The sequence below is a fragment of the Carlito syrichta genome, unplaced genomic scaffold, assembly GCF_000164805.1.
Source record: "Carlito syrichta isolate Samal-C Ts95f unplaced genomic scaffold, Tarsius_syrichta-2.0.1 Scaffold307254, whole genome shotgun sequence".
Lineage (NCBI taxonomy): Eukaryota > Metazoa > Chordata > Mammalia > Primates > Tarsiidae > Carlito > Carlito syrichta.
This window is the reverse complement of record NW_007251350.1, coordinates 23,661-48,558: the sequence shown is the minus strand read 5'-3', so window position 1 is coordinate 48,558 and position 24,898 is coordinate 23,661. Positions and strand designations below refer to the sequence as shown.

The window sequence follows — 24,898 nt, the reverse complement described above, 5'->3', positions numbered from 1 at the left end:
GTGACAGGTGACAGGAGACACAGGCTCACCTCATTGTTGCAGAAGCAGTAGATCGTCGCAACAAAGAATCCCTGAAAGAGAAGGAAGGGCTGGGTTGGAGCTGTGTCTGTGTGCAAGGTGTTATTTTGTAATCACTGTAGACAGATAGCCTGGAGAGGAATATATCACTGCTGCACTAGCAAATCAAGGCTCCACGAAGTGGAAAGGGGAGAAGAGTTACCTACACTCAGCATCATTGCTGCGCTACAAGGATACGCCATCAGAAAGGCATTGTTCTTGGTGGGATTCTGTCACTTGGCTAAAAGAACATCTCCAGTAAGTCTGGTTAGTATGTTCCTCACTTCACCATGGAGATGTATGATAGAATATGCTGATGACAGTAAATTTTTTTAAAAATGTACTTAGTTTTAAAGTTGAGATCATGTAGAATTCAGTAGGGAAAACTTTTACAAGCACAAGTGTCATTGTGTGTCCTGTGTTGTCATAGTGAATGAGTGCGTACTGTACCCATGGCAAGTTCATCTCTCAAACAAGGACATGGACGAAGTAAGGTCTGCAGTGCTGGTCACTACTCGGAAAACTCCTTGTGCCCACATTTTAATTATGGTTAAAACAATCTCTTAACTTTCTTTTTAGCCCTACTAATTCTGACTTAATTCTCACATTAGGACTAAAGTGAAAAACAAAACTATTTTGAAATCTGTTACTCATACAGCAAGACTCCGTCCTAAGAACCTGTGGTAGAGTCACCTCGGCTGTAGGGCTGACCCTCTCCACCCCAGGCCCTACCTTACTCTCAAATCGCACTGTGTGATCAGGGGGGCTTTGGAAGTGGGACACGACGAGGGGAAGTTGAGCAGCCATTCTGCTCTCCATCACATCCGACACTGGACAGCCAAGGACAATCTGAGAGCCCGCCTTTTCTCTCATGCACAGGGGACACCTGGCACAACTTCCTTTGTAGGCACTGAACAGTCATGGCATCTGATGCTCATCTGACACACGGAGGGTGACAGTGGAGAAGGCTCGGGCAGCTCTGGGCAAAGCTGCCACTCCTTGTTGCCTCAGAGCCAGTGTTTACTTTCAGAGGGAAGGTCTGACAGTCACTCTGTGTGTGACCAGGGAGAAAGTCCAGATGAACTGGCTGAAGGCCCTGGGAGTGGCAGGAAAGCAGGCACAGGAAGAAGTAGCAGGAAGGAGCCTAGGGAGACCTGCTTTCCTTCAGCATCCTGGACAGGCTTGTGGGGCGAAGACCCCAGGCTTTAGAGGAGACCTGTGGTCTGCGTGAGGGCAGAGCATGGGTGGGCACTGCGGGCCTCCCTACCTGGAAGTGGATCAGAGAGTGCATGAAGTAATCGTAGATTTTCCCCAGCACCTTGTTGGAAGGTCTCCATGGAAAGACCACAAACTGGACGCCCAGCAGGGGCACCAGGACCATGGTGGCCTTCACAGCCTTCAGGTACATGTGCGACTCCGCCTCGTGGGTTTCTCGCATCTTGGTCACAAGCACCCGGACAATGTTGAGTAGAAAGAAGAAGTTGACCTGCAACGATATGACATTGTGAGCAGCTGCTTGCCCAGGGCCCTCAAGGATACCCCCGTGCTTGGCCCTGTTTGTCCGGTATGGGGGTGGACATCACCCACACAGAATGGGGAGCCTGCTGAGAGGCACACCGTCCACTCAGCATTCCTGGATCCAGATATCAGGGCAGCTGAGACCCTTTCAGACCTGCATTCACTCATATTTTCTTTTTTTCCTAAATAAGAAAACACTTCTCCTGTACATGTAAATGTGCTAGCTCAGCTCTAACAAGGAGTTTTTTCTTTATTTTGACTTTATAACTTTTACGAAGGGGAGTCATAACAATACTCTTAGACCTCGCCTTCTTGTCTTTTTAGTCTTAAGATTTTCCCTTGACTCAGGCCTACTAAACTGAATGGGGACTGAGGACTGAAAAATGTATCTGTAAATTTCACTTAGTGGAGACAGCTAGCATAGGCATTTTTTAAAAACAACACTTTTTAAAAGAAAATGACTTTGCTGAGGTATAATTTACATTCAGTAAGATGCAGGCCTTATGTGTCCATTGGACAAGTTTGGAGAAATGCAAGCGCCTGTGTAGCCCCATTCCAAAGAAGACAAAGCACATTTATACCACCCAGAAAGCCTCCTTGCCTCCACTGTCCAATGCCCCTCCCCATCCCCCTCAAGCAACCCCAGACAGGAAGGGTGCTATCATGGGCACTCTTCTGTGTCTCTGGCTTCTTAGACCTCATGTATTATCAGTGAGATTCACCCATGTTGTGTAGATTAGCATTTCATTCATTTTTATTGCTTGGTAGTCCTCTATTATTAAATAAAACAGTTTGTTTATTCCTTCCTATTGATGGAAACTGAGCTGTTTCCACAAGTTGATTCTTATAGGTAGAGATGCCATCAACGTGTGCACTTAAGTCTTTGTGTGGACATATGTTTTCATTTCTCTTGAATAAGCACCTCAAGAGAGTGGAATTACCTCTTCATAAGGTGTGTATATGTGTTTACCTTTATAAGAGATTGCCCAGCTGTGTTTCCAAAGGGGGTTTTATTTCATGTCCCCTCCAGGAGTGCACAAGAGTTCTTGTGCCCCCCTAGCTTGCCAACGCTTGCTACAGCCACTGTTGAACGTGAGCCCCTCCAGCAGGAGGTGGTCTTTCCTCACTGTTGTTTTAATCTGTTTTCCTGATGATGCATGAGGCTGAACACCTTTTCATAAACCCATCTGTCTTTATTTGGAACATTGCATCTTCCTTCCTGGACTCTGAGGTTTGTCTTTTCAATCTCTAAATATTGTCTTAATCTTAATGTAGTAAATTTATCAATCTCTCCCTTAGGTGCATCTTGTATCCTACTTGAGAAATATCTTCAGACCTCAGGCTCATAAAGACATTCACCTCATGTGTCTTTTAGAGCAGGATCCCCAACCCCCAGACTTCATGGCCTGTTAGGAACTGGGCTGTATAGGAGGAGATGAGCAGCGGGCCAGAGGAGCTCTGCCTTCTGTCAGATCAGTGGCGGCATTAGATTTTCATAGAAGTGTGAACCTTATTGCGAACTTGCAAGGGAGACAGGTTGCACACTCGTTATGAGAATCTAATGCCTGATGATCTTTTCCCCCTCCCCCTGCTCTGTCCATGGAAAAACTGTCTTCCATGAAACTGGTCTCTGATGCCAAAAAGGCTGGGAACTGCCATTTTAAAGGCTCTACTGTTTTGCCTTTCAAAATTAACCCAGCAGTTCAGTAAGAACTCATTCTTTGTGGTTGGTCATGGAAGGGGTCAGAATTTACTTTTTTCTTCACAAATACAATTACTAAACACATCCGACTGACTGCCTCTTTCCTCTGCTACAAGGTGCTACCATCATAAATCCAGTGTTCATATTTGTATAGGCAACTCTTTCAAAATGATAACTAATCTCTCCAGGTATGACTGATTCACCTTGTTAATTGTAAAATCTTTTTTTTTAGTTTTGGAATATGTGGCACTTGTGTGCATTTCCTTTAGTCATGACATTTAAAAGCATTCCAGATACATCACTTTCTGTTACTTTATGGTCATCTACACTGAAGTGGAGTATGCGGACAATCATTGCAGACACAAATTTATAGCTTGGCTCCTAGAATTGCATCTTCTTCAACATTTCCAGATAATTAAGGCAATAGGATTTAAAATATAAGAATAAGTGCTAAAATGTCTACTTTATTTTGTGAGAATAATAGTAAACTATTCTATTAGGGAAACCTTTTCAAACGTGAATTTATGAGCAGTTAATATTATTTTTGTTATTTTTAACAGATAAAAGATGGAGCAGTACAAAGTTTTAATGACCTAGAGTCATTGTGCATCTCTAAAAAGTACCTGGAAGATCACCTAATCCAACTGCTTCCTTATAACAACTGGGGTACATTTTTAGGTTAATTGTTTTGTCTAAATTTCCAGAGCTGGTAGGCGACAGAGCTCAGACATGGAGCCAGCTCTCCTGAATTCTAGATATATAAGAACAGTAGCTTCCACAGTAAGAATACAATATTTGCCCAGAGTTCACTATTTATTACTAACTGCTTGAGCTTGTGTTGGATGTTTGAATGTCTGGACCTCAAGTTCACAGAACCAAAAAATGTTAGAGCTGTGGAATATCAAAAAGGATGTGACAAATACAAAAGTTTCTCAAAGCTCCCAGATGATCATAATACAGACAAACTTCTAAGCAGAAGCATCGAATGAAAGAATAAATGTTACGTAGCAAGATTTCCCATATACCAAAAATGCTTAAAAATATATTTTTTCAGGAGCATCAAAGTGCCCATCTAGAATAGACACTGTTATTAGATACTGTTATAGACACTGTTAATAGACCATGTATACAGCACCAAAATATAAAATTAAAATGTTTGCTTAATCTTATATGAATTGGTTCATAAGACACAAGATTATGCAACTCTAGAGAAACTGAATGGTACATATGATATTCTGATTTTACTATGATGCAAAACGTGGTCTTTCCTAGAACAGTGGACACAATGGCAAGAGTATAAGTATTTTTTAAAGTATAAAAATCTAATAGGGCATTAACATCTATTGGGTCACAGATTATGTTTGGCAATGAAGATTAGTTTTAAAATTGGAGCTCTTAAAATTTAAGTGACAATTTAGTTTAAAGTGGTTAGAGTCATTTTTTACCCAGAATAGAAATAAACATTATTTTCCCAAAAATTCAAGAAAGAAAAGAGACCTTTGGTAATAACTGAGCTCTTATCGTGTGCTGCAAAGGTTCAGACCCACATCAGGGGGTTCTCACAAGGACAGTTGGACTGGTGAGACATCACTGCTCTGAGGAAACTTGATTTCCATTGGAAAGGTCAGGAAAGTGAGAAGATAGTCTGGATGATAATCCAGTTTCATCAGTCACTAATCATTGCATCCTCAGTACAGGAGAAACTAGTCTGTGGCTTGAGACTGTTTTCCTAGAGGATCTAGTCCTAGAAATCCTAAAGGACAGGCTCCATCCTGTCACGGTATGAATGACAATGAGCCGTGGTAACCCCCCATGTCTAAATAAGAGGCAGCTTTTAAAGCCTCTGAAATCAAATTGTTTTAGAATATCAAAGTATGTCATAGAATATTGTTACATCAGCTTCATTTGAAGTCATAGCACAAATGCTGCATAGAGCCACATTCACGAAAATCTCAACACATAGACAGTACTGCTAACAGTGGATTAAAAACCAGTTCTCACCACCAACGCTGCCATGACAGGGCCATGGATTATGTAAAGCAAATAGGTCTCCACACTCAACCAGCAGCTGAAAAAAGGAGGGAACACATCAATACAGATGCATGTCATTTGTGACCATGTCACTTGAAGACCCTCATGACACTTACTTGTCATTGAAGTACAGGGCCCTGGTGATGGCATGGATAGTGGTTGGCACCAGCGGGAACCCTACAGATGAGAAACGCACACGTCACACTTGGTTCCTGGTCACAAGCTGCAACTACATGGACAATGACTGCACACTTGCAAACACACTGGCAAATTTAGCCTGTCTGTCAAGCTATTCCCCCGATGTTTTTGCACAGATTACCTTTGGTCAATCCAGTTAAAAATATTCACCGTTAGAACAGCACGTGCTTGCAGAGAGTTTGGTTAAGAGCATCCAGGTAACTAAAAGCCTTGTGCAAATTGCTGAGTGTAAATGGGTGCACTGTGACTGTTAGCACCACTGTGTGTCTATGATGACGACGACGATGATGATAATGATGATGATTGTTAGCTGACCCCAGAGAGACTCTCGTTATAGGTGTACCAGGCTCTCTCATGGAGGGGAGCAGGGTCACCTGGAAGATGTGACCTGAACAGTGTAGAGGGGCAGTAGCCTGACTGTCCCCAAAGCCTCAGCTGGTGTGCAGATGGTTTTCCCTCTGTTTATATCACGTGCATGGATCCTGTTTCCTTTTGATACAAACACATCAGAGGAGCCCGTGTGCTCGCTGCCCTCAGGATGTTCCGATGGCAGAACTTTGAAAGGGATGAGTGTCTGCTCCTCCGACTCAACTCCGCTGGTGGAAAAGCTCTGGGAATCCACACGTGAAGCATGAGGGGCACTGGCCGTGCCTTCTGCCAGGTGATACTTTTAAAGTATCATTCTATAATTGTAATCTAGAAATTTGTGATTTTCATTAAAATGGGATTCTCCTTTCACTCAGATGTTCATATAAACAATAGAATATCATCTGACTTGATTGAGCCATCTGTAGAAAGAGGCTTTGTCATTACCGTCAGATTAAGAAATGTGTCTCAGGAAAGAATTCAATCTATTTCCTATGAATGACATGCAAAAAAGAAAAGCTCTCAAAATATTGACTTTGCACCAGAGAAGAGCCTCATCTTCTGAACCCAGGAAGCATTTGATCCGATGGGTTCATCGATGTAATGCTTGGCCTGAAATAATTTTGTGTTCGACTGTTGACACAAAAACATGATTTTGTGATTCACAGCAGCTTTAACATGCCATTTCCTCACATTCAGAAGCATAAACTCATTCTCTGGATTTATTTTGAAATACGTATTTTAGATTTGACTTCAAGAGAGGCGTGTGGACATCTCAATTCATCTCATCATCTGCAGGAAGGAAAGGATGTTTTCTACTTGATACAGAGAGCAGTACAGGCCCCACGCCTTGAACTCCTTGGGCTCCTCACCCTCCCCCAGCTAGAAGGCCTCTATTTACATGACTTGCTTTTTCTTTCTTCTCTCCCTCCAGGACCCAAGATTCATGACAACTCATCCCAACCACCAGAGATAGTGAGGGTTAGAATAATCCTCTCTCCACAGAATTCATTTTTTAGGGGATTAGATAAATTCTATCTGTTCAATGCAGAAGCCCATGGGGGGCATTTTCTTCCTTTAATTTCTTACAAAGAGAAAACAAGCAAGACGAATAATCAATTTGAAGAGGGATGAACAATAAATTGTTTTTCTGAGAACTCAACTTTAATATTTCAAGTTGTTTCCATTTAAGAGACAGTAGCCACTAAGTGGTGCTGGGCAGACTTGGAAGGGAGTAACTACCGGAAAAGCCATCCTCCCATTTTCTGTTGAGGAGATTCTACCACCAAACAGACACCCAGAGTGTGATGTCAACAATATCTCCTTCAATTCTTTGAGAATGGTTTCAAGTCTGGGTGTTGATAGTACCCTTCCCAGCAGAACTAAGTAGAAGAGCTTTACATCACTGCAATAAACTCAGTCCTAGGACTTACCTTTTTGAGACCAAATTTTCTTCAGTCCACCTTTTAAGAATCTTTTCAAAGTACGTAGGTTATGCTTTTTTCCCCTCGGAATTGTAAAATTTAGAACCTATTATACTGTCTTCATAAGAAAAGGATATCAAAAAGATAATAAAATATTATCCAGAAGCAATTTATTCTTCTCTGCTCCACTAAATTCTTTAAGGTTTCAGGGAAACCACTTTTTCTTGAGAAGGTAATTGGTAGTAATTTTTCTTGTTTTCCTCGCATTTAAAGATAATGCTTCCTTAAAAATTTTTAAAAGGGCCATTGCTTTAAAATATGCCATTACACTAGCTCTCAATTCTGTTCTCATAGTTCAGATTTGATACTGCAATTTTTTAATGGTAATGAGCTTGATGAAGTTTTGGGGTGTGTGTGTGTGTGTGTGTGTGTGTGTGTGTGTGTGTGTGTGTGTGTGTGTGTAAAGACTGACTTAGCACTGGTATGCTAAAAAAAATTACATTTTACAGCTATTTGGTTAATTGTCTTTCCAAAAATCTATCTATAGAAGTGCAATTCCTCAATTTATTTTTAAAATATTAGTACTTATTTTTATCATGGTGAGAATATCTTCCATAAGATCTTCCCTCTTCACAGATTTCTAAACGTACAGCACAAGACCACATGGATGGCTAACTGCAGGTGTGACACTGTCCAGCAGGTCTCCAAGATTTCTTTGCCTTGTATGATGAGTTTTTGCACCTGAGGGTTGCTTCTATGCTGACCTTACTGAGTGCAATGTTCTAGTTTTTGACTTCAGTCATTCTGATGACATTTTAAATATTTGCTGCATAAGGAAGGCTAAGGTGTCACATAAATATTGCACTTACTATTCCTGCCTCCTTTTTGATACAGCTGAACAATTTGTTCCTTTTTATGTGTTAAGCAGATATCAGCATTGGGCTGTCTATGATAGTGCCCAAAGCTCTTACAACTAATTCATAACACATTAGCATCCTGTAGGAGCCATGGACTGTGTCGACCCCAGGTGCCCTCGTCTCTGCTGGATGTCATAGGCAAGAAGACATTTACAACCCTTTTTTCTATGGAAAACTTTCTGAGAGTGGCAGATAGATGGTTTTGAGTAGTTAAAATGGGTGCAAGAAGTATACCATAGATTTTATTTCAAAGGAAACAAATCTGACAGAAGTGGGTGTATGCGTAAGTGTGTGTGTGTGTATGTGTGTGTGTGTGTGTGTGTACGCACGAGTGTATGTGATTGGCCTGGGCTGGAGTGTTATTTTCGGGTCTTCCACTGGAAGGCATTTGACCAACTCCAGCTTTTATGATTGTGATGATCAGAATTGCCACTGGGGGTATTAAGTTGCACCCAGGCAGTTCCTGGTGGGACCAGCAAAGGAAGCCTAGGAGTGGTCGAGGGGTGTGCGTAAAGCTAGGTGGGCCAGGGAGAGGGAGGACTGGCTTCCATGGAAGGCTGAGGATAGAAGACAAGACATGACCAAGGCCATCTGGGCTGCATCCTGGCCCATTTGAGGACAGGCACCAGCAGGGGAGACTCCTGGCTACTGTGGAGCCGGCAGGACAGGCAGAGCCAGTGTCCACCCCTGGATGGTAAGGATGCTGGTGTGCCTTCTGCTGCCAGCCTGGCAGGGGCAGCTGTGCAGATGAGGGCTGGTATTTTGTCCAGACAGGCTCTGTTTGGGGCCCACTGCCTACGTCTGCCTCTCAACAGGAAGGTCACTTCCTGATCTCCACTGAGGAGGCCGGCTGGTGAATACACAGGAGAAAATGTTCCTGGGAAGGAAATGGAGGCAGGTTGGGGGTGAGGTTCTCCTATGCCCTGTGAGTGTGTGAAGGATACAGCAGCAGACGGGCCTGTCAGCAATTTCCTCATCGGAATCAGGGGCGACTTGTGTCTACCATTACTGGGTTTGCTTACCGAAGTCACCCTCAGCAGTTGTGCCCTTCCTTCTCTGTGCCACCTCGAGCTCATCACAGTGTGACTGAGCTGGTTCAAGGGCTTCTCCTAAGTTCCCCAGGACACCTGGTTCCCGCCAGCACCACGCCCCACCGAACCCTGGGAGATCGGGCCCCTAATGGTTCTCTGAGACCAAGACTAGACAGAGTGACCACACAGACAGGGCAGAGGTGACCCGGGACTCAGCCGGGAGAACACCTACCCCAGCCCAAGAGGTAGTACCAACGTAGCTGCTGCTCCTCTGTGAACACCGACACCACAACGAGCGTGTGAAGGTAGATGCCTTCACAGAGCATCCAGAAGTAGTTGCAGGCCATCATGTACTGGTGGAAGAAGTGCAGGACCTTGCAGCTCACCTGTCAGGAGGAGACAAAGGTGTTCAGAGAAGGGCACAGGCCGGGCTGCAAACACAGGATGGAGGTGCCAGCGTCGGCATTCAGCTTGTGAGGCAGCCTCCAGGCGCCTGTCTGCACGCCCCCAGCCACAGTGGCAAGGCACAGGTCCTTGGTACCACATGTCAGTAGCCAGATGGGCTAGTGGAAGCTCGTCCACAGACTTTCTTTCCCATCATGTTCTGGGGACCTGTCGAGATGAGACAAACTCATTCTGCAACGCATCATATACACAATTTTAGGTCACATCCAAGGATTTGCCCACGGCTTTTATGACCTGTTTTCTATGGCCAAGGATGCAAATACCCCAGGCATTTTTAATGCTATTCTTGGAGTTCATGGATCTGCTGGTGATGTCTCTTTAACAATAAAAAGGACAGAATTGGGTGACAGGTGTATCATGAATGAACCAAGAGCCATGCTAAGTCCAGTTACTATTTATGCTTTTGTTTTCACATGGGAGCCCTGGTTTCTGGGACCAAGTCCTTTCTGGGCACAAGGATCAGAATGGCGTCCTCACTGAGCATGCCCTGCACATGTGAGAGGCACATCCTTGGGGGAGTCAGAAGGGTCACATGTCAGTGTCTGCCTAGAAGTAATCACTGCTCAGCTGCCTAGTAGGGTACCTGAAGCTACTCCAGCATCACCCCGAGAATGGATCTGCGTCTTGGCACCACTGACATGGTTTTTTATTAAATTATGGTCTTTGACTAAATGATGTGTCATTGTGATTGTGGAGCTGCCCTGTGCACCATTGGGCATTTGGCAGTATTCCTAATCTCTCTCTACAGATGCCAGCCACACCCCTACCTGGTCTTGACAATCAAAAATGTCTCAGACATTGTCAAATGTCCTCTGGGGAGAAAAATGTCCCCAGTTGAGGACCAATACCTGGGGATATTTAACTGTGCTTGTCTTTTTCCAACAATGGCAACAACAACAACAACATCCAGCATTCAAAGTCTAAGACATTAGGGACAATTATTGGCATCCTTATTTTACCAGATGCTCGGTTTGATATGATGTGCCTCTTCCTTTGTTTGCACCATAACTTATCTCAGGTCTTCTTTTCATAAAGCACAGAGAGACCTTCAGTGTGCAGCAGCCCGGTAAACAGGTATTTTTCCAATGAATGCACGGCAGCAGTAATGCATTTTCTGAGAATCTGACATGTGGAGCCAACACACATTCCAGTGTGCGTCCTTTTCTTTCGGGATTCATGGAACATAGGACAAAGCCAGCTGGGCCCAGGAGAAGGCAGACACCATATTTTCAGAGGCAGGATCAACCTCTGATTCTGATCATAGTGGTACAGTGGTGAAGATAACTAAAAACATCAGTTAATCTCAAGGTAATATCTATTTAGCTCAGGAAAGCACTGACTTTTCCGAATCAACTTCTGACTCTGACAACAGTGGTACCGTGATGCAGGTAACTGAAAACACCAGGTAATTGAAAGGCAATTTCTATCTAGGTTAGGAAAGCACTGATTACTTTTCTAATTGGGTTATTTGATTTAGTATTATGTTAGTTTTGTATTTGCTAAGCAAGTTCTTGCTATATTGACATACAGGTAAAATGAGAAATCCAGTGGCTACTCTGAATGGCCTTTGAAGGTCACTGTTATTCAAAAACACTGTTCTTCAGGATCCAGAGTTTCAGGTAGATGCTTTGGTGGCTGTCACTTGTGGAGAAAGAGAGAAGAGAATGAAGATGATGGCCTTATGCCTGTGTCATCCAGGGCAGCTCTGGCTTCAAGTTTTGTATCTAGTTCATTCTCATTATTTGCACCAGCTGTGGTCTCTACAGTGCCTGCAAAAGCTGGATTAGCAGACACTGTGCCATTGCTCCCAGAAGAAGCACAGGGCTAGGTTCCCTTGAGCCTCTGGTCACAGCATTTTCATCAAGCACTCATCATGTAACTTGGTCTGTACTTAGTTGAATGACACCGTATTTAACATACACTGTTGATTCATTCACGCTGACCTCTCAGTCAACAGCACTGTAACTTCTGCCCAAGAAAATGTATCTGACACACTTTCTCTCTCTACGATATGTCACAGCCTTCTTGCACTTAGGAACACCAAAATGCACTTCAGTACTGCACTTCGGGGGCTATTTTAAACAACAAAATCACCCATAAACAGCATAAAAATGAGAAAACGTGGCACTGGGTAGACCCTGAAAAGGACATTTGTTTATAGTGTGAGGACTGAAACAGGAGGGCAGAGAGTTGTTCTACTTGACCTTGGCCAGGAGCTGCACATTAGGTGATTTAAAGTTTTGGCCACTCTGGGAATATCTGAAAGACAACGAGACTGCTGGGAGTACTGATTTTGAGGTCACAAGTAAATCATAGTGAAAAGGCAAATTTGCAAGTGTGGAATCCAGGAATAATAAGGATCGGTGTAATATATTGTTTGGAGGCTAAAGGACTTGAAAGCTCACATAATCTTGAAAATCAACAGAAATCTCTTACATTTATGGAGTACCCAGCAATGATGCTAACTCTGGGTGTTTCAGGATGAATAACATTGTCCAGCAGTCCCCAACTTAATTGTCACTTTTCCGTCAAGGGTGGAGTAAACCAGGCAGTAAACAGGTGACCAGGTCTCTCCTTCCCACCATTCTGGGATAATTTCCTGATTAGAAGCATGGGGAATTAGGGAATTAGCTATGAGATTACATCAAATAAACTAAGCACCTTTCCACTATTTTTCTGGGGATCAGTGTAATTTTGTTGAGAGTAATACAGTTTCCTAAATTGCAAGAAAAAAAAAATCTGTTAGTATAAATGCATCATCCCAAGTAAAACAACAAATTCTTGATGCCAAAAAATAGATGCAATTTTTAAGTTATGCTCTATTTTATTTTATTTTCTTCATTAATATGAACAACAAAGAGATAACTGCCACTATGAATGACACATATTCTAAGAAGTGAAAGCAATAGTGTCCACTTTGGCTTAGATGAGTCGTATCACCTCAGCGTCCTCATCATCATTCTGCCAGCCTTCTCGAGGCAGGGAGGCCCGCTGTGTCGCTGGGGGGAGACCTGCAGATCAGTCGCATGAGCCTCACATGAGTCCCTGATTGCATCTGCAGAGCTTCCCCCAGATTGGCCAGAGGAGAGACATGAGAGGTTGGGCTGATGGTAGGAACAACGCCTCTGGCAAACCCAAAGGGGAAGGCAGCCGATTATAAACAACTTTACAGAGGAAGAAGAAACTCTTCCGCGCTTCCTGCACCTGTGCTCTTGGTTGAAAGAGCCTTTGCTGGTCTCACATGCAGGTAAAGCTAAGCAGCACAGATGGCCAGGTCAGTCACCTACTCGGCACACCTGCAGAGTCCTCTGCCCTGACCCTTGCATCGATGGCGCACGTTAATTCCCAGACTAATTTTTCCATAGGCTACTGGAGTAGACCACCCCAACCCAGTTTTATTAGCCGTTGGCGTCTCATCCTAAAAGGCCCACTGCACCTGTCCCCTCCCTCATGAGACAGGCTCTCCTGCCCAGTTTCCTGCAGGCCGGGCGGGAGGCGTCTGCTTTCCCTGCTGGCCCATCGCCTCTGGTGCCCGCCTTGGTTGTGAGCATCCCCTTCGAGCTACTAAGGACAAATCTCCCGCGCAGGCTTGACTGTCCTGAAGAAATGACGGGTGGAAGAAGTTCACATTGCTTTTCAGAAGCTGGAGCTCATCTGACTCTACTTGTAGAAGCTGTAGAAAATGGGATTCAATTGTTTCCGCTCTTGAGGTACAAAGTTCCCGGGTTCCCAGTAAAAGCCAATCTCCTGTATTGTCCCTCTCAGACCCAGATAAACAGTTCAGAGAGGAATTTAAGAAATGACAAGCATCCTGCCAGGTTCTTTTCCATGCAGCAAGGACAAGAATATTAATTCTGTCTCCTGACTCTCCACACGAGGATCATCAAATGAGCAGATACAGCAAAAAATGACATTTTAGATATTATGGAAATGAAATGCTCCAGTGACAATGGGTAATTTTCACATCACTCAATAAATAAGGATGTATTCAGCCTTATTTAGGTTATGAATTATTTTGAATTTAACTTTAAAAAAAAGAATGTGAAGGAATTAGATTCTCACCCTTGGCCATCCAGGAGAGACTATGCCTGACCAAAACCTACCCAGGGAAGGAACTGGCCATTTCGGCAGGCAAGGGCCCACAGCCCAAAGGGATTCTTCACTAAGGCATGAAGACATGGTATTTTTTTTCCTCGCAACAATAACTCTATAGAAATAGTATGACGACACTTGGGACGGCCAGCTTCCCTCCTCAAGAAACAGCTTTCTCTTTAATACATTCCCATGGGCATTGGGAAGGAATATCTTTTTGCTTCTTTACTGTTGATTCAGTGTCCTGAGAATTGGGTCAAAAAGAAAACAACAAAACAACCCACACCTCCGCCTTTGGTTTGCTTCAGTGTTGAGAGAGAAACTGTTTTTAAAAATGATGCACTCTGCTGTCTCTAAGAGAAAACTGTGTCTGAATCACAGACAGATGAGGGGCTGAGGGACATGCTTTTCTTCAATGTATGACTGTAGTTATGATTTTCACATTAGTTGTAATTTTGTCCAGTCATTGGACAAATTCCCTTTTCCAAAAACTTCTTCTGCTGTTTTTGTCTTTTTGTTTTGTTTTGTTTTTTTCTTTCTTGTCTCTACTTTTCTTGACTAAGGAGGATCTCAATTTAATGTTTTCTGGAATGTCAGTTTTTCAAGAAAAATGCCATCTCTCCAATAATTTAGTCAATGCAATTCAGTGTATAATGCTGCTTGTGACTTAGTCATGCAGATGACAGGATCCCCAGCCCTGGGGTGCCATTTGGGCTGTCCCTTTGGAAGATGACAACTCAACTCCTGGGAAGGAGGGGGCTTGAGCACAGCAGCAGGTCCTGTCATGGCACTTGTTGACTCTTGTGCAGCTGCTACAACAGGGACAACTTCTTTCATGATCCCTGCACCAACAGTTGCACCTATAATCAACTTTAATGATCTTTTGGACAGGAAAAGATACTCAAAAAGCTGGACTTCCTTGCGTGCACTGATGATAGAATATAAATTTTCAAGACGAGACACAAGACAGATTTCACTAGGCGGGTCTCTCTGGGGAGTGGCGCACAAGCCATTTCAAGGGTGAATAACATGTGAATGTGCAAGGTCATGTGAGAGAGTGAACAAAAAAAATCTCATTGGAGAACAATGACCATGTTCAAACAGAGAAAGTACTGAACATCAATCTCCTGGCCTTTTCTCTGGAGGTAGTGTTTGTACCACAATTTACAAGCAAGAATTAATTTTTGCCATCGTGGTTACTTGGTTTTAGCCTATACTATTGACATGTGCTTGGTAAGAGGCACGTGTACCTGGATTTTGCTTTATGGAAGAAGCAGTTATTTGGAAATGTGCCCTCACATGATGACACCACCTGTTTACCATCGTAAGGAACTGGTTGTTGGTGGCTTATTTTTACTTTATCTTCAGAGGAAAGGAGGTTCCTTTTCAGACACATGGAGAAAAATGAATCAATTTTTTGCTTCTTTGTTTTCCATGGAGAAAACACATCTTGAAATAGGTTTTAAAAAAATACAACCTAACCCCATATATGAGGGAGACCCCAAAAATCTGGAATTATTTTTTGGAAGGTGAGCCCCTCATGGTAAGCTTCCCCCAAAAGGTAAGTGTTCTAGGAACCCATTGGCATTAGTGTACCAGCTAGCTTTTTTTGTGAGAGTCTGAGTTTGACTTCAGTGAATTATTCTGGAGGCTCAACATGTTTGCCCATTTCATGCTGGGTGATTTACACAAACAACCTGCCTACACCATGCTAAGTGTTCAGCAGTTTTTGAACAAAAACAGAATGACTCCGGGGTGAGAAACCCCTCCACACCAACTTCAGGGGGATGGCACAGAGACCCTCAGCAGAGAGCTGGGAGAATGTCTATTCAAGAAATTCTAATACTGCATGATTTGATGGAGCTGCTCCCAGATCTGTGTGGCTGATTACTCAAAAGCTGATGTGCTGTCCCCAGCTTGTCCCACTGACAGTCACCTTCTCAGGCTCCCACCCTTGAGGGGAAATGGAAAGCCAAGCAGGTGGCTGTCTCTGCAGAGGCTTCGTCCACCACTTCCCTGGCTAACTGAGTGGGCGCATCTGATTACAGATGGCCACCAATGTGGAGTGGCTGTGCCCTTCCCTTGAGAGCACATCTTCCTAAGGAAATCAACAAAGACATTCAGGAGCACCTGGTGGTATGGAGGAGTCTGGCTTCTGTGTGAGAGGTCCGGGTTGAACCTACCTCTACACAGTCATGGCGCAGAGGACACTGGCCTTCCCTGAGCCTGTGTCCCCAGCTCTAAAAATTGGGATAATTTCACCCCTTGCTGGGATTTCTTGAGGATAAATTTTAAGTCAGTTGACATTAAAAATAAAACTCCTCAAGATAGCCTCGTTGGTCATATTATCCTGCAGGAGAGTGAGATGGGACTTTCTGATAACAACTGCTATGGGTTTAAAAGATGCCCTTCTGGGTACATTCACACGGCAAGAGTTTTTAACATTGTAGGTCCATTAGAGCCAAATTAAGCTCTCTCCCACACCATGCCACTGCCACTGCCATGCAGGACACGGACTCAGAGCAGATTCCACCCATTTTTGTTACTGGGTTGGCAGAACCATCGAATGTTGGTTTTGAAAGATGACACTATCTCCAGACCCTTGCATAGCACAGTTAAGCAGAGAAATGAAAACAAAAATATCCCTTGACCATTCAAAGTGAGTAGGACAGCTTCTGCTGGGGTTCCCAGACGTGTTTTCCACCCACCCACTGCTCTGGGTCTTGAGAACGGATCTGGACATCTCATGGGGCTTCCTTGCCCTCTGGTATCTGGCTGAGTCCAGTTAGTGGAAACTACCAGCAGAGACGGGGGGTGGGGGGTGGGGGAGAATTGAGGTGCCTTTATCCTTTGCTCTCTCTCATGTGGCCACCCCAGGCTGGCGTGTCCCAAAACAGATGTCCCCGTATTTGCTGGAGGCCTTCTCCATACCACCTCTTTATCCCCACATGTCCACTCAGGCCGGAGCGGAAGCGGGCCCCACTGCTACAGACCCCAGTGTGTGTCCACGCCCGTGTCAGGACCCACCAGCTTTGCAGATCAAAATGATCAAACATCGACAATGTCACACTCAGTCTAGTAATCAGTTACATCATTCAACTGTGTTAAATCATCCAGTGGAAGCACAGTCTGTTAACAAATAAGGAAGATGTTTGTTATTAAAGTTAAGGAAGGCCGGTTTGCAAAGGAGACAGCAGAGGAGCTTTGGAGTTTTAAAAACATCTGCTGAGGACAGAATGACTCTTCCAGAATAGAAAGTGTGACTATGAACCGCTTAAACACTGGGCTGGTAAAGAAGCATTTCTGTAAAGTAAGTGGCTACTGGTATCACCACACCAAAGTGGTTTGGTTTTTTAGAAAATAATCTAATAGATTGGATGTTTAATCAGCAGGAAGGAACACAGGCCAGGGTCAGGAGGTCTGAATCGGAGCCCCTATTCCCCAGCAGCACTATCTGGGCAACAGCCATGACTTCGACGCTTGACTTCTGATCTACAAACGAGGAGTCAGGAAGAACCTCCCATTCCCTAACCCCTGGGGTGGAAGGAGGAAACTCAGCAGGTCTGTGTGTCACAAGGGCGTGTGCGGGCACGGGTTCATGCACATGTGCCTACTGCCCCCAGTGTTTGCATTCTCCTGTGTCAGTGTAGATGCGGAACATGAGAGTATTTGAACAGTTCATTAGCGTGAGTGCATAGGTACTCATAGCTGAGGCGGCTGGCCAAGTCCCGCTCGGCACCAGGATGGTGAGGGGATTGACATCTAGGTGCACCTCTGACCGGTATTGACACATGTGTGACCATCAGTGACACACCTGTGACCATCAACATTACATCTGCTACCATTAGTGGTGCACCTGTAACCATCAGCATTGCATCTGAGACCATCACTAGTGCACTTGGGTCACTGGGGAGCCCTGCCTGAGTGCATGCAGGGTTGTCTATGCTCACAAGACATGCTCAGTGTGTTTGCCATGGATGTTAATAAGTCACTGAATAGTCACAAAACTCGTGGTGACTGTATGATTCCTATTTGCTTGTGATTCATCCAGCTCTTCCCTGCAGCTTGTGACAATCACCCCAACGAACAACACAAGCATGACCTACTTGCTTCCTGTACAACTTGACCGTAGATGTAAACATGACCACACACACCAGCAACTGCATTGGTCACACGTCAGCACTGCGCTCACCATGGTGGGTGCCTTATCCTCTACAGTGAAAGCAGGAGCATGACCCCATGGGGCTTACCGGGTCCTTGCGCACCAGTTCTCCGTTGGGCACGACTTCCACCAGGTGGACAATGATCAGTATGGAGTTCAGAATGTAGGTGAGGAACATGTTCTTGTGCAGGGTTACCCTCTGGCAGCTCAGGCTCCTGGAAGAAAGTAGCCCTAGGTGTTAGCCAGTGCCCATATGTTGAAGTCCTGGAAAAAAACCAGCCTGGTCATCTTTAGCAACAGATGATGGAAAGCAGAAGTAAGGGGGGCTGGTTTCATCTTCCAGAGTCACGGCTGCCCTTCTGCCTGCCTTAAAGACAGCTGGCAGTCAGGGCAGCTCATAGTGTTGGGTGCTCAGGGTGACTGCGCACAGCAATGGGAAGCGTGAGTGACAAAAGCACTTTTAACTTTAATAAGTGCTGTAGGACTAGTTAGAGGAGTGCTCCCAGGAGGGAAACCCCTGGGGGTTGGCATGTGCTCACGAAATGTCTGCCACTCCCTGTTGCACCAGATGGACATGAGGCCAGCGGGGATACTGGCACAGAGGTAGAGACAGCTACCTGAGTATTCGGAGGTCATGGCCTCGAGCCCCAACGTCTCCTGTCCTCCTGCTTTCCTACTGCCCCCTCCACGTCTTCCTGGGTCTCACATTCAAGGGGGCATCGAGGGCTGCTCCTTCCATGCCTCCAGGGGTGAAACTCAGACACCACAAATTCCCAAGAGTTCCCACTGGGCCCCCAAAGGCACACTGCAGTTGGGTCCAAGGGGGCTGCCCAAGGAGGTTGCCCAAGGGGTCCAGGGCTGTCCCTGTCTGGTGCTGAGCTGGGGTTTCTATTATTTTCTCCTCTCCTTCATAAACTGGGACACATGAATTGGTGTGAATGTTCAGGTGAACATACACTAGTTGGAATGTCCTATTTCACTTTTTGGATGCAATGGAGAGTGCTTGCATCATGGTTATTACAAAATTGAATTGATTATTCTAGACATATGAAGATCTTGTGTTTACCATATTTGATCCAGTTTAAAGTGTTAGTGTACTGTCATTCACCACGTGAGTGCTTGCAAAGTGCACTTGAGGGTGCCACTGACTCAGCACAGGAACCTCTTCCTAAAACTATTCAGGGAATAAAGTTAGAAACCAGGGATTCCGAAAAGAAAATTCTGGGGAAAGATGAAATATGAAAACAGTCTGGGTTTGCTTACAATGCCTTCCTATACTTCCAGCTCATGGGAAAATTATCTGCAGTCAAAAGCAAATTTAAGTGATAAGGGCACCTCTGAGAGCAGATTTTAACTACTGCAGCCACATTGTTCACCTTCTCAGGAAGCACAAACATGAGTACATCATTAATAAATACTGTTTTTAGAAATTTAACTTGTCGAGCAAAGATAGGATACAGAATTTATGCCCAGGAGGCAGCCTCTGGTAGAGATAGACTTGGGAAAGAGCTTACACACACGTGTGTGCGCACACACACACACAACCACTATGCGCTACTCTGTTAGGAGTGCAGAAATCTGTTTTAAAAAATCAGATGTAATTGGTTTTATAAAAGCACTAAAGATGGAGTTCAAATTTAAATTTAAATTATAAAGAAAAAATTGTCTATGTGAAACATCATGCCCATCTGTGCTGTGTGACAGCATTCACCTTACAACTGCGCAGTGAGTGGCTGAACCCACGCCTGCCCCTTCCACACAGTCATGGCAGAAATATCACGTGTCTCCTCACGGGGGTCAACGTTTCTGTCCCATTACTGAATTCAGCCTGCTTAGCCCAGTGGTGACTGACATCATCAAGATGAAGGTGCGTGATGAGTGCCTCATGTCACAGCTGGTCCGAGCTGTGTGTCTTCTGACCTCATAGATGCCATCATCGGCAATGCACAATGTCAGCTTCCCTTTCCTGCACAAGTCTGATTGTCCTGCATGATGCACATGCCACCCCCTCCAGCTTACTCTCTTGGAACCCTGGGTTATTTTTCTTCCAATACTTATCACCTCCTGATACGGCATATGCGTGTGTTTTGCCAGCTATATTTCTCCTTTCCTCCCACTAAAAGGAACGTGCTAAAGAAATTTGCTTTGTGTGCCTAGGACAGTATCCGACATATTAAGTAGGGCTTAATACTCAATGTTTACGGTTTAAAAATGTATGTAAGAAAAATGTATTCTTTGATCTGTGACCACTAAGCGATTTTCTAGTACATCAGAGAATTATGCTAAATGCTAGATGGCATCATATTTTATGCATGTATCATACCGAACTTTTGCCAAATTCTGAAATCAGGCATTAATGAACTAATATTCAATATTATCCTATTGTTCAACACTAGCTGAAATATATGTCCAGGGCCACATATGAACATACAACATCTGCACACTCCTCACTGAAAACACAGAAAAAAATGACCATTTACAACGAGGGAACTGGGCAACCCCTTTGGGTCCTCTCCCACTGTGGGAGCTTTTCTGTCCTCTCAATAAATCCTGGTTTCTCAAAAACAAACCCCAAAACTAGTGAACTGCTAGTATCCAAAGGAGAAAGATGACTTACACATGGGTCTCTGCTTTTGAAAGTTTCGACATAATTTTTCTCATTGAGTTTTAAAAGTTAAATTACACAGACTTTTGGCATTTCAAGCCATCTTTCTGAGGTGAGCTAAGGGAGCTCTAAGTTTCTCCGAATTCATCCAATCACCCAACTGTGCACTCCCTGTGCTCCAGACCTCCTGGTGGCTGCTAAAAGGTGTTGATGGACCAGCGGGCAGCCCCTACTTCCAGGACCCCACCTGCCACCCTGCTGCTTGTTCACTTTGTTGTGGTAGCTATTCAAAGGATGCTAGGGAGGATTACTTGAAGTCGACATAAAAACTTCATTACAAGTATCCTGTGTTAAATGAACAAGACAGCAGCTGACATCTTCCTGTCATCTCTGAAATGTCTCAGGGAGAAATGGCACAGACCTGATGTTAGCTATACTGTATTCCCTTGATAAAAGCCGGTGTGCGGAGGAACAGAACATGCTTAAACTCCAGTGACAGGAAACCATAAGTCCTTGAGAATCTTCAATTGTGGGAGGAAAAGACAACATAATTACTCTGTCATTCACATGTGAGGGTGAGGAAGAGGCAGTGGCTCTCTTAGGTATGCGCCTCAAGATGTCGAATTTTAAGGCCAAGGCAAAAAAGTCATTTTCATGGTTGCAGTTTATCCAGGACAACTCTTTCACATTAAGCAATTTGTTTCTGGTTATTAGTACCCTGTGTGTGTATGAGTGTGTACTTTTTGCAGTTGTATGAGAAGGCATCTGCTATTTGCCTCGAGTTTCAGATTGTGTAAATAGGTTTGCTCTCATGGGGTGAGGGACAATAGTGTTCACCCCTACAGAAGACAGTGAGATACAGTCCCAGTCAAAGCAAAGGGTGAGCGCAGCAAATAAGCATCAAGTGAGCAGAGTGGGAAGTTGCTGGTCCATCAGAAAATGTAAATTAGGAGCAATTTCTGAATTTGGAACAAGCCCCGGTCAATCCTTGCAGTGTAACTTTGAGGTTTCCTGTACGAAGGGATCCATCCATGATGACATGGGGACCGAGGGAAAGAGAGGGACTGTGGTGAAGTGGATTGTGTTCAGACTCCTGGAAACATTCATAGGGCAGTATGTTATATGTCTTTCCTATCTGATCAGGGACTTCATGCCTTTGAATTTAGCATAGCATTGATCTCACAGAATTACCTTTCCCTTGCACTTCCTGATGCTTTTCCTGTGACTACTGTCCCTGTCATTCCTGCTGCATGGGTGAGCAGTGTGCTGCTGCATGACCAGCAGTCATCCCAGTGTCTGTCATGCCAGAGGTGGATTGGAGGAAAGGAGGCTGTCTTGATACCACCGATTGTGTAGTTTCTCATAGAAACAGGAGGCAGCCAGTGATACAGTGCAATGGTGGGTACTACACAGGATAAGATCCCTGTTTCTACCCAGTATATAGCTTGACATGAAGTAAGCTGCAGGGAAAACAGCGTTCTTTCTGGAGGCTTCCCTGGGGGCCACCATGATTATACATTTTGCCAATGTGGCCAAGGTGACATAATCCAGTGAAGGCACTCTCTGTCTTCCAACATATATTTCTATTAACTTTCAAGCAAGAGTAATGAATATTTAAAATATTCATCAATCAGAAAGCAATGGGTACCAATAGGTCCAAATGAATGTGAACGACTGCTCCGTTATGCTTTTCTTGAAATAATACAGTGAGAGGGTTAAGTATTGGGGATTATTCCACAGATGTGCAAGTTGATAAACTACAAGTGGAACTTATGGGATAAGTGAATTTATTGCAAACTTGCTGAACATGGTCAAGAGCCAAATTCAAATAATGTCCATGTGTGTGACTCCCCAAACTGGGCTCCCAAAGGCTATCTTCATCTTGTCTCTCTGTTGGCGCTCAGCAGGGCAAGACCCCACTTGATAAAGTGATGCTTATGTCTAATCTCTCTCCATATTATTGCTCCTGTTTTTCCTGCAAAGGCCCTAAGCCAAGTGCCATCCTAATAAGGCTGTCTCCTGTCTTTCCCAACAGAAATGACCTGCTTATCATCCCAAATGTTATTTAAACATTTGTCCAGTCAAGGTGTTAGTGTTGCCTTTTCTATGGGTTAAATCTCAGAAGCCTTTTTTCTCTAGGAAGAGAAAGCAGAGAAGGTCAATTTCTTTAAAAATAAAACTCAATGCATGTCTACATTAATTTTCCAGCAGCACAAAGAGCATGATTTTGTTTGTTTTAGGGGTAAGCAGCTCTGCCTTTGACCTTCCTTGAATGCTCAGAATACAGTTGCGTTAAGATGAGAACACGCTTCAATGCACTCATTCTGAGTGACATCCCTCAAGTTTGCAAAGTGTCAGCAGTGTCTCTGCAGGCCTCCTTAGCCTGCCTCTTGGGGAGGACACTACAGCCTCCTCTTCTCTTGGACTCTGTAAGGCCCACTGAGGAGCTCTGAGGGCCTCAGAGTGAGATTTTAATGACTGATGATAAAGGGGACCTCATGTCTCAGAAGTGGAGTTGGGCAATTTCCCAGTTTTGTTTCATGCAAGATTTTTAAAAAATGGCTGGAGTCAGTGAGATAACTCAGGCCTAGGAATACAGAATGAAGCAAGGAGAAGATGGATGATGTTTTGCTCAGGTTTCACACAGATGATGCCGTGTAACTGCAGATGCTTGAAACCTTCTATTGTGATGTGTGGTAAACATCTTAAGGGTGATGTGGAGAATTCAAAAAAAATTCTAGGGAAATTTTACTAATTGAAAGATAAAGTCCAGTGGCAGATCAGTATTACTTTTTACTTTCACAAATTCAAATAGAAAAATCGAAGGGCCAGGAATATGCTTGAATTTTAAGAAAACAGGTGCCCTCAGTATTTTTGTTTGTGTAAGCTTAAGCCATGGCATGAACGTTACCCATGACTTCCTCTGGTCTGAGCATTTGGCATCTCTGCTCATGTTTTCAGGTCTCATGAGTCTCTTTCTGCGTCTGCTCTGGAGAACCAGCGATTCCAGGTTATGTCTTCTCACCATTAGGTTCAAATTATAAATCAATAACATTTGTCTTTCTCCCTGGATTCAAGTTGCTGTTTGGTGTGTTCTTGGAATCGAGAGATGAAAGACACAGTCAGGTGCTTTCTAGGCAATCTGCCCCACACACTCTCAGGGATCTGATCATCATCATCTGCGTTGGGACTAGCTAGGGCTGAGAAATGTTCTTTTCTGCCCTGTGTGCACGTTTACACCGTCCTTAGTGGCTTGGTAGAGAAACGGGAGTGAGAGTGTTCTCCTTCTCTTTGTGAGATTTGGTTCTCACATCTTAGCACTTATTTAAGCAACAGGAGCAGTAAGAGACTAAGAGATGCTTCTTTGACATTATTTTTAACGTCTTTCTCACCTGACTCCAACTAGTTGTATGATTATAAATTTGGGAAATTTTTTCTTTCAATTTTTTATGATTATATTTTTAAAAACTTTAAAAAACAGACTTTTTTAGTGACAGACTTTTAAATCAAAGTTATGTGAGAGCCACGAGGATGCATTTCTTTACCACGGTAACAGACAACTGAAAATAAAAACACAGTTCCAGATGGCTCACGGTATGAGACCACTCCACAGTGTTCTGACTATGAGACTTGAAGTTATACTTCCATTCTAATTCTGGTAGTTAATCCCTCAGGCCTTGTTGCTGTGTTTATGTTTTTCTCCTGCTAAACCGTTGATGGCAGGAGCTCATTGTCTACTATCATGTTAACATTTGTTTTCCAGTTAAAAACATTGCTATTCACTTATATTGCTTAGTCAGTATAAAAATCTTAACTAAGATAAGATTTTTTTTAATTTACAAAAATTAAAAAATAATCAAGGAAAAAATAGTAATTGTGCTAAGGATGTGTTTACAAGCAATTATTCTCCCTTTGGCTTAATTTTGTTTAGTACTATCATAGTAATATTTCAACAAAATCAAATTAAGATCTATTATACTTTTTAAAATTTGTTTTTTATTGAAGTAAAGTATACGTGTATAATCTACCATCTTCACCACTTTTAAGTGCATAGTTTAGTGGTAATAAATATTTCCACTCTCTTTTCCTTCATTCTATATATGAATCACTGTATATTTAATTACATATCACATGTTTTAACTGTGGATGATGATTTGTCAGTCGAGCCTATAAAAGAGCTTTTCTTTATCATTTGTTTTTTTGTTTGTTTGTTTGTTCGTTTTGTTTTGTTTTTGAGTTGGAGTCTCAGTCTGTCACCCAGACTGGAGTGCAGTGGCCGCTCCCAGCCACTGCAGCCTCAACCTGCTGGGCTCCGGCGATCCTTCCACCA

General features: G+C 43.7%; 1 protein-coding gene across 1 annotated transcript in view; it reads right to left on the bottom strand.

The window, feature by feature from the left end:
• CALCR (calcitonin receptor) overlaps positions 1 to 24,898 on the bottom strand; it is a 47,401-nt gene that overhangs the window by 4,496 nt on the left and 18,007 nt on the right. The window contains exons 6-11 of the mRNA XM_008064260.2: positions 18,052 to 18,178; positions 9,477 to 9,630; positions 5,425 to 5,485; positions 5,279 to 5,345; positions 1,325 to 1,543; positions 30 to 71 (exon numbers count right to left, since the gene is read on the bottom strand). Coding sequence (XP_008062451.1) covers positions 30 to 71; positions 1,325 to 1,543; positions 5,279 to 5,345; positions 5,425 to 5,485; positions 9,477 to 9,630; positions 18,052 to 18,178 — 670 coding nt within the window. The remainder of the gene's footprint in view (positions 1 to 29; positions 72 to 1,324; positions 1,544 to 5,278; positions 5,346 to 5,424; positions 5,486 to 9,476; positions 9,631 to 18,051; positions 18,179 to 24,898) is intronic.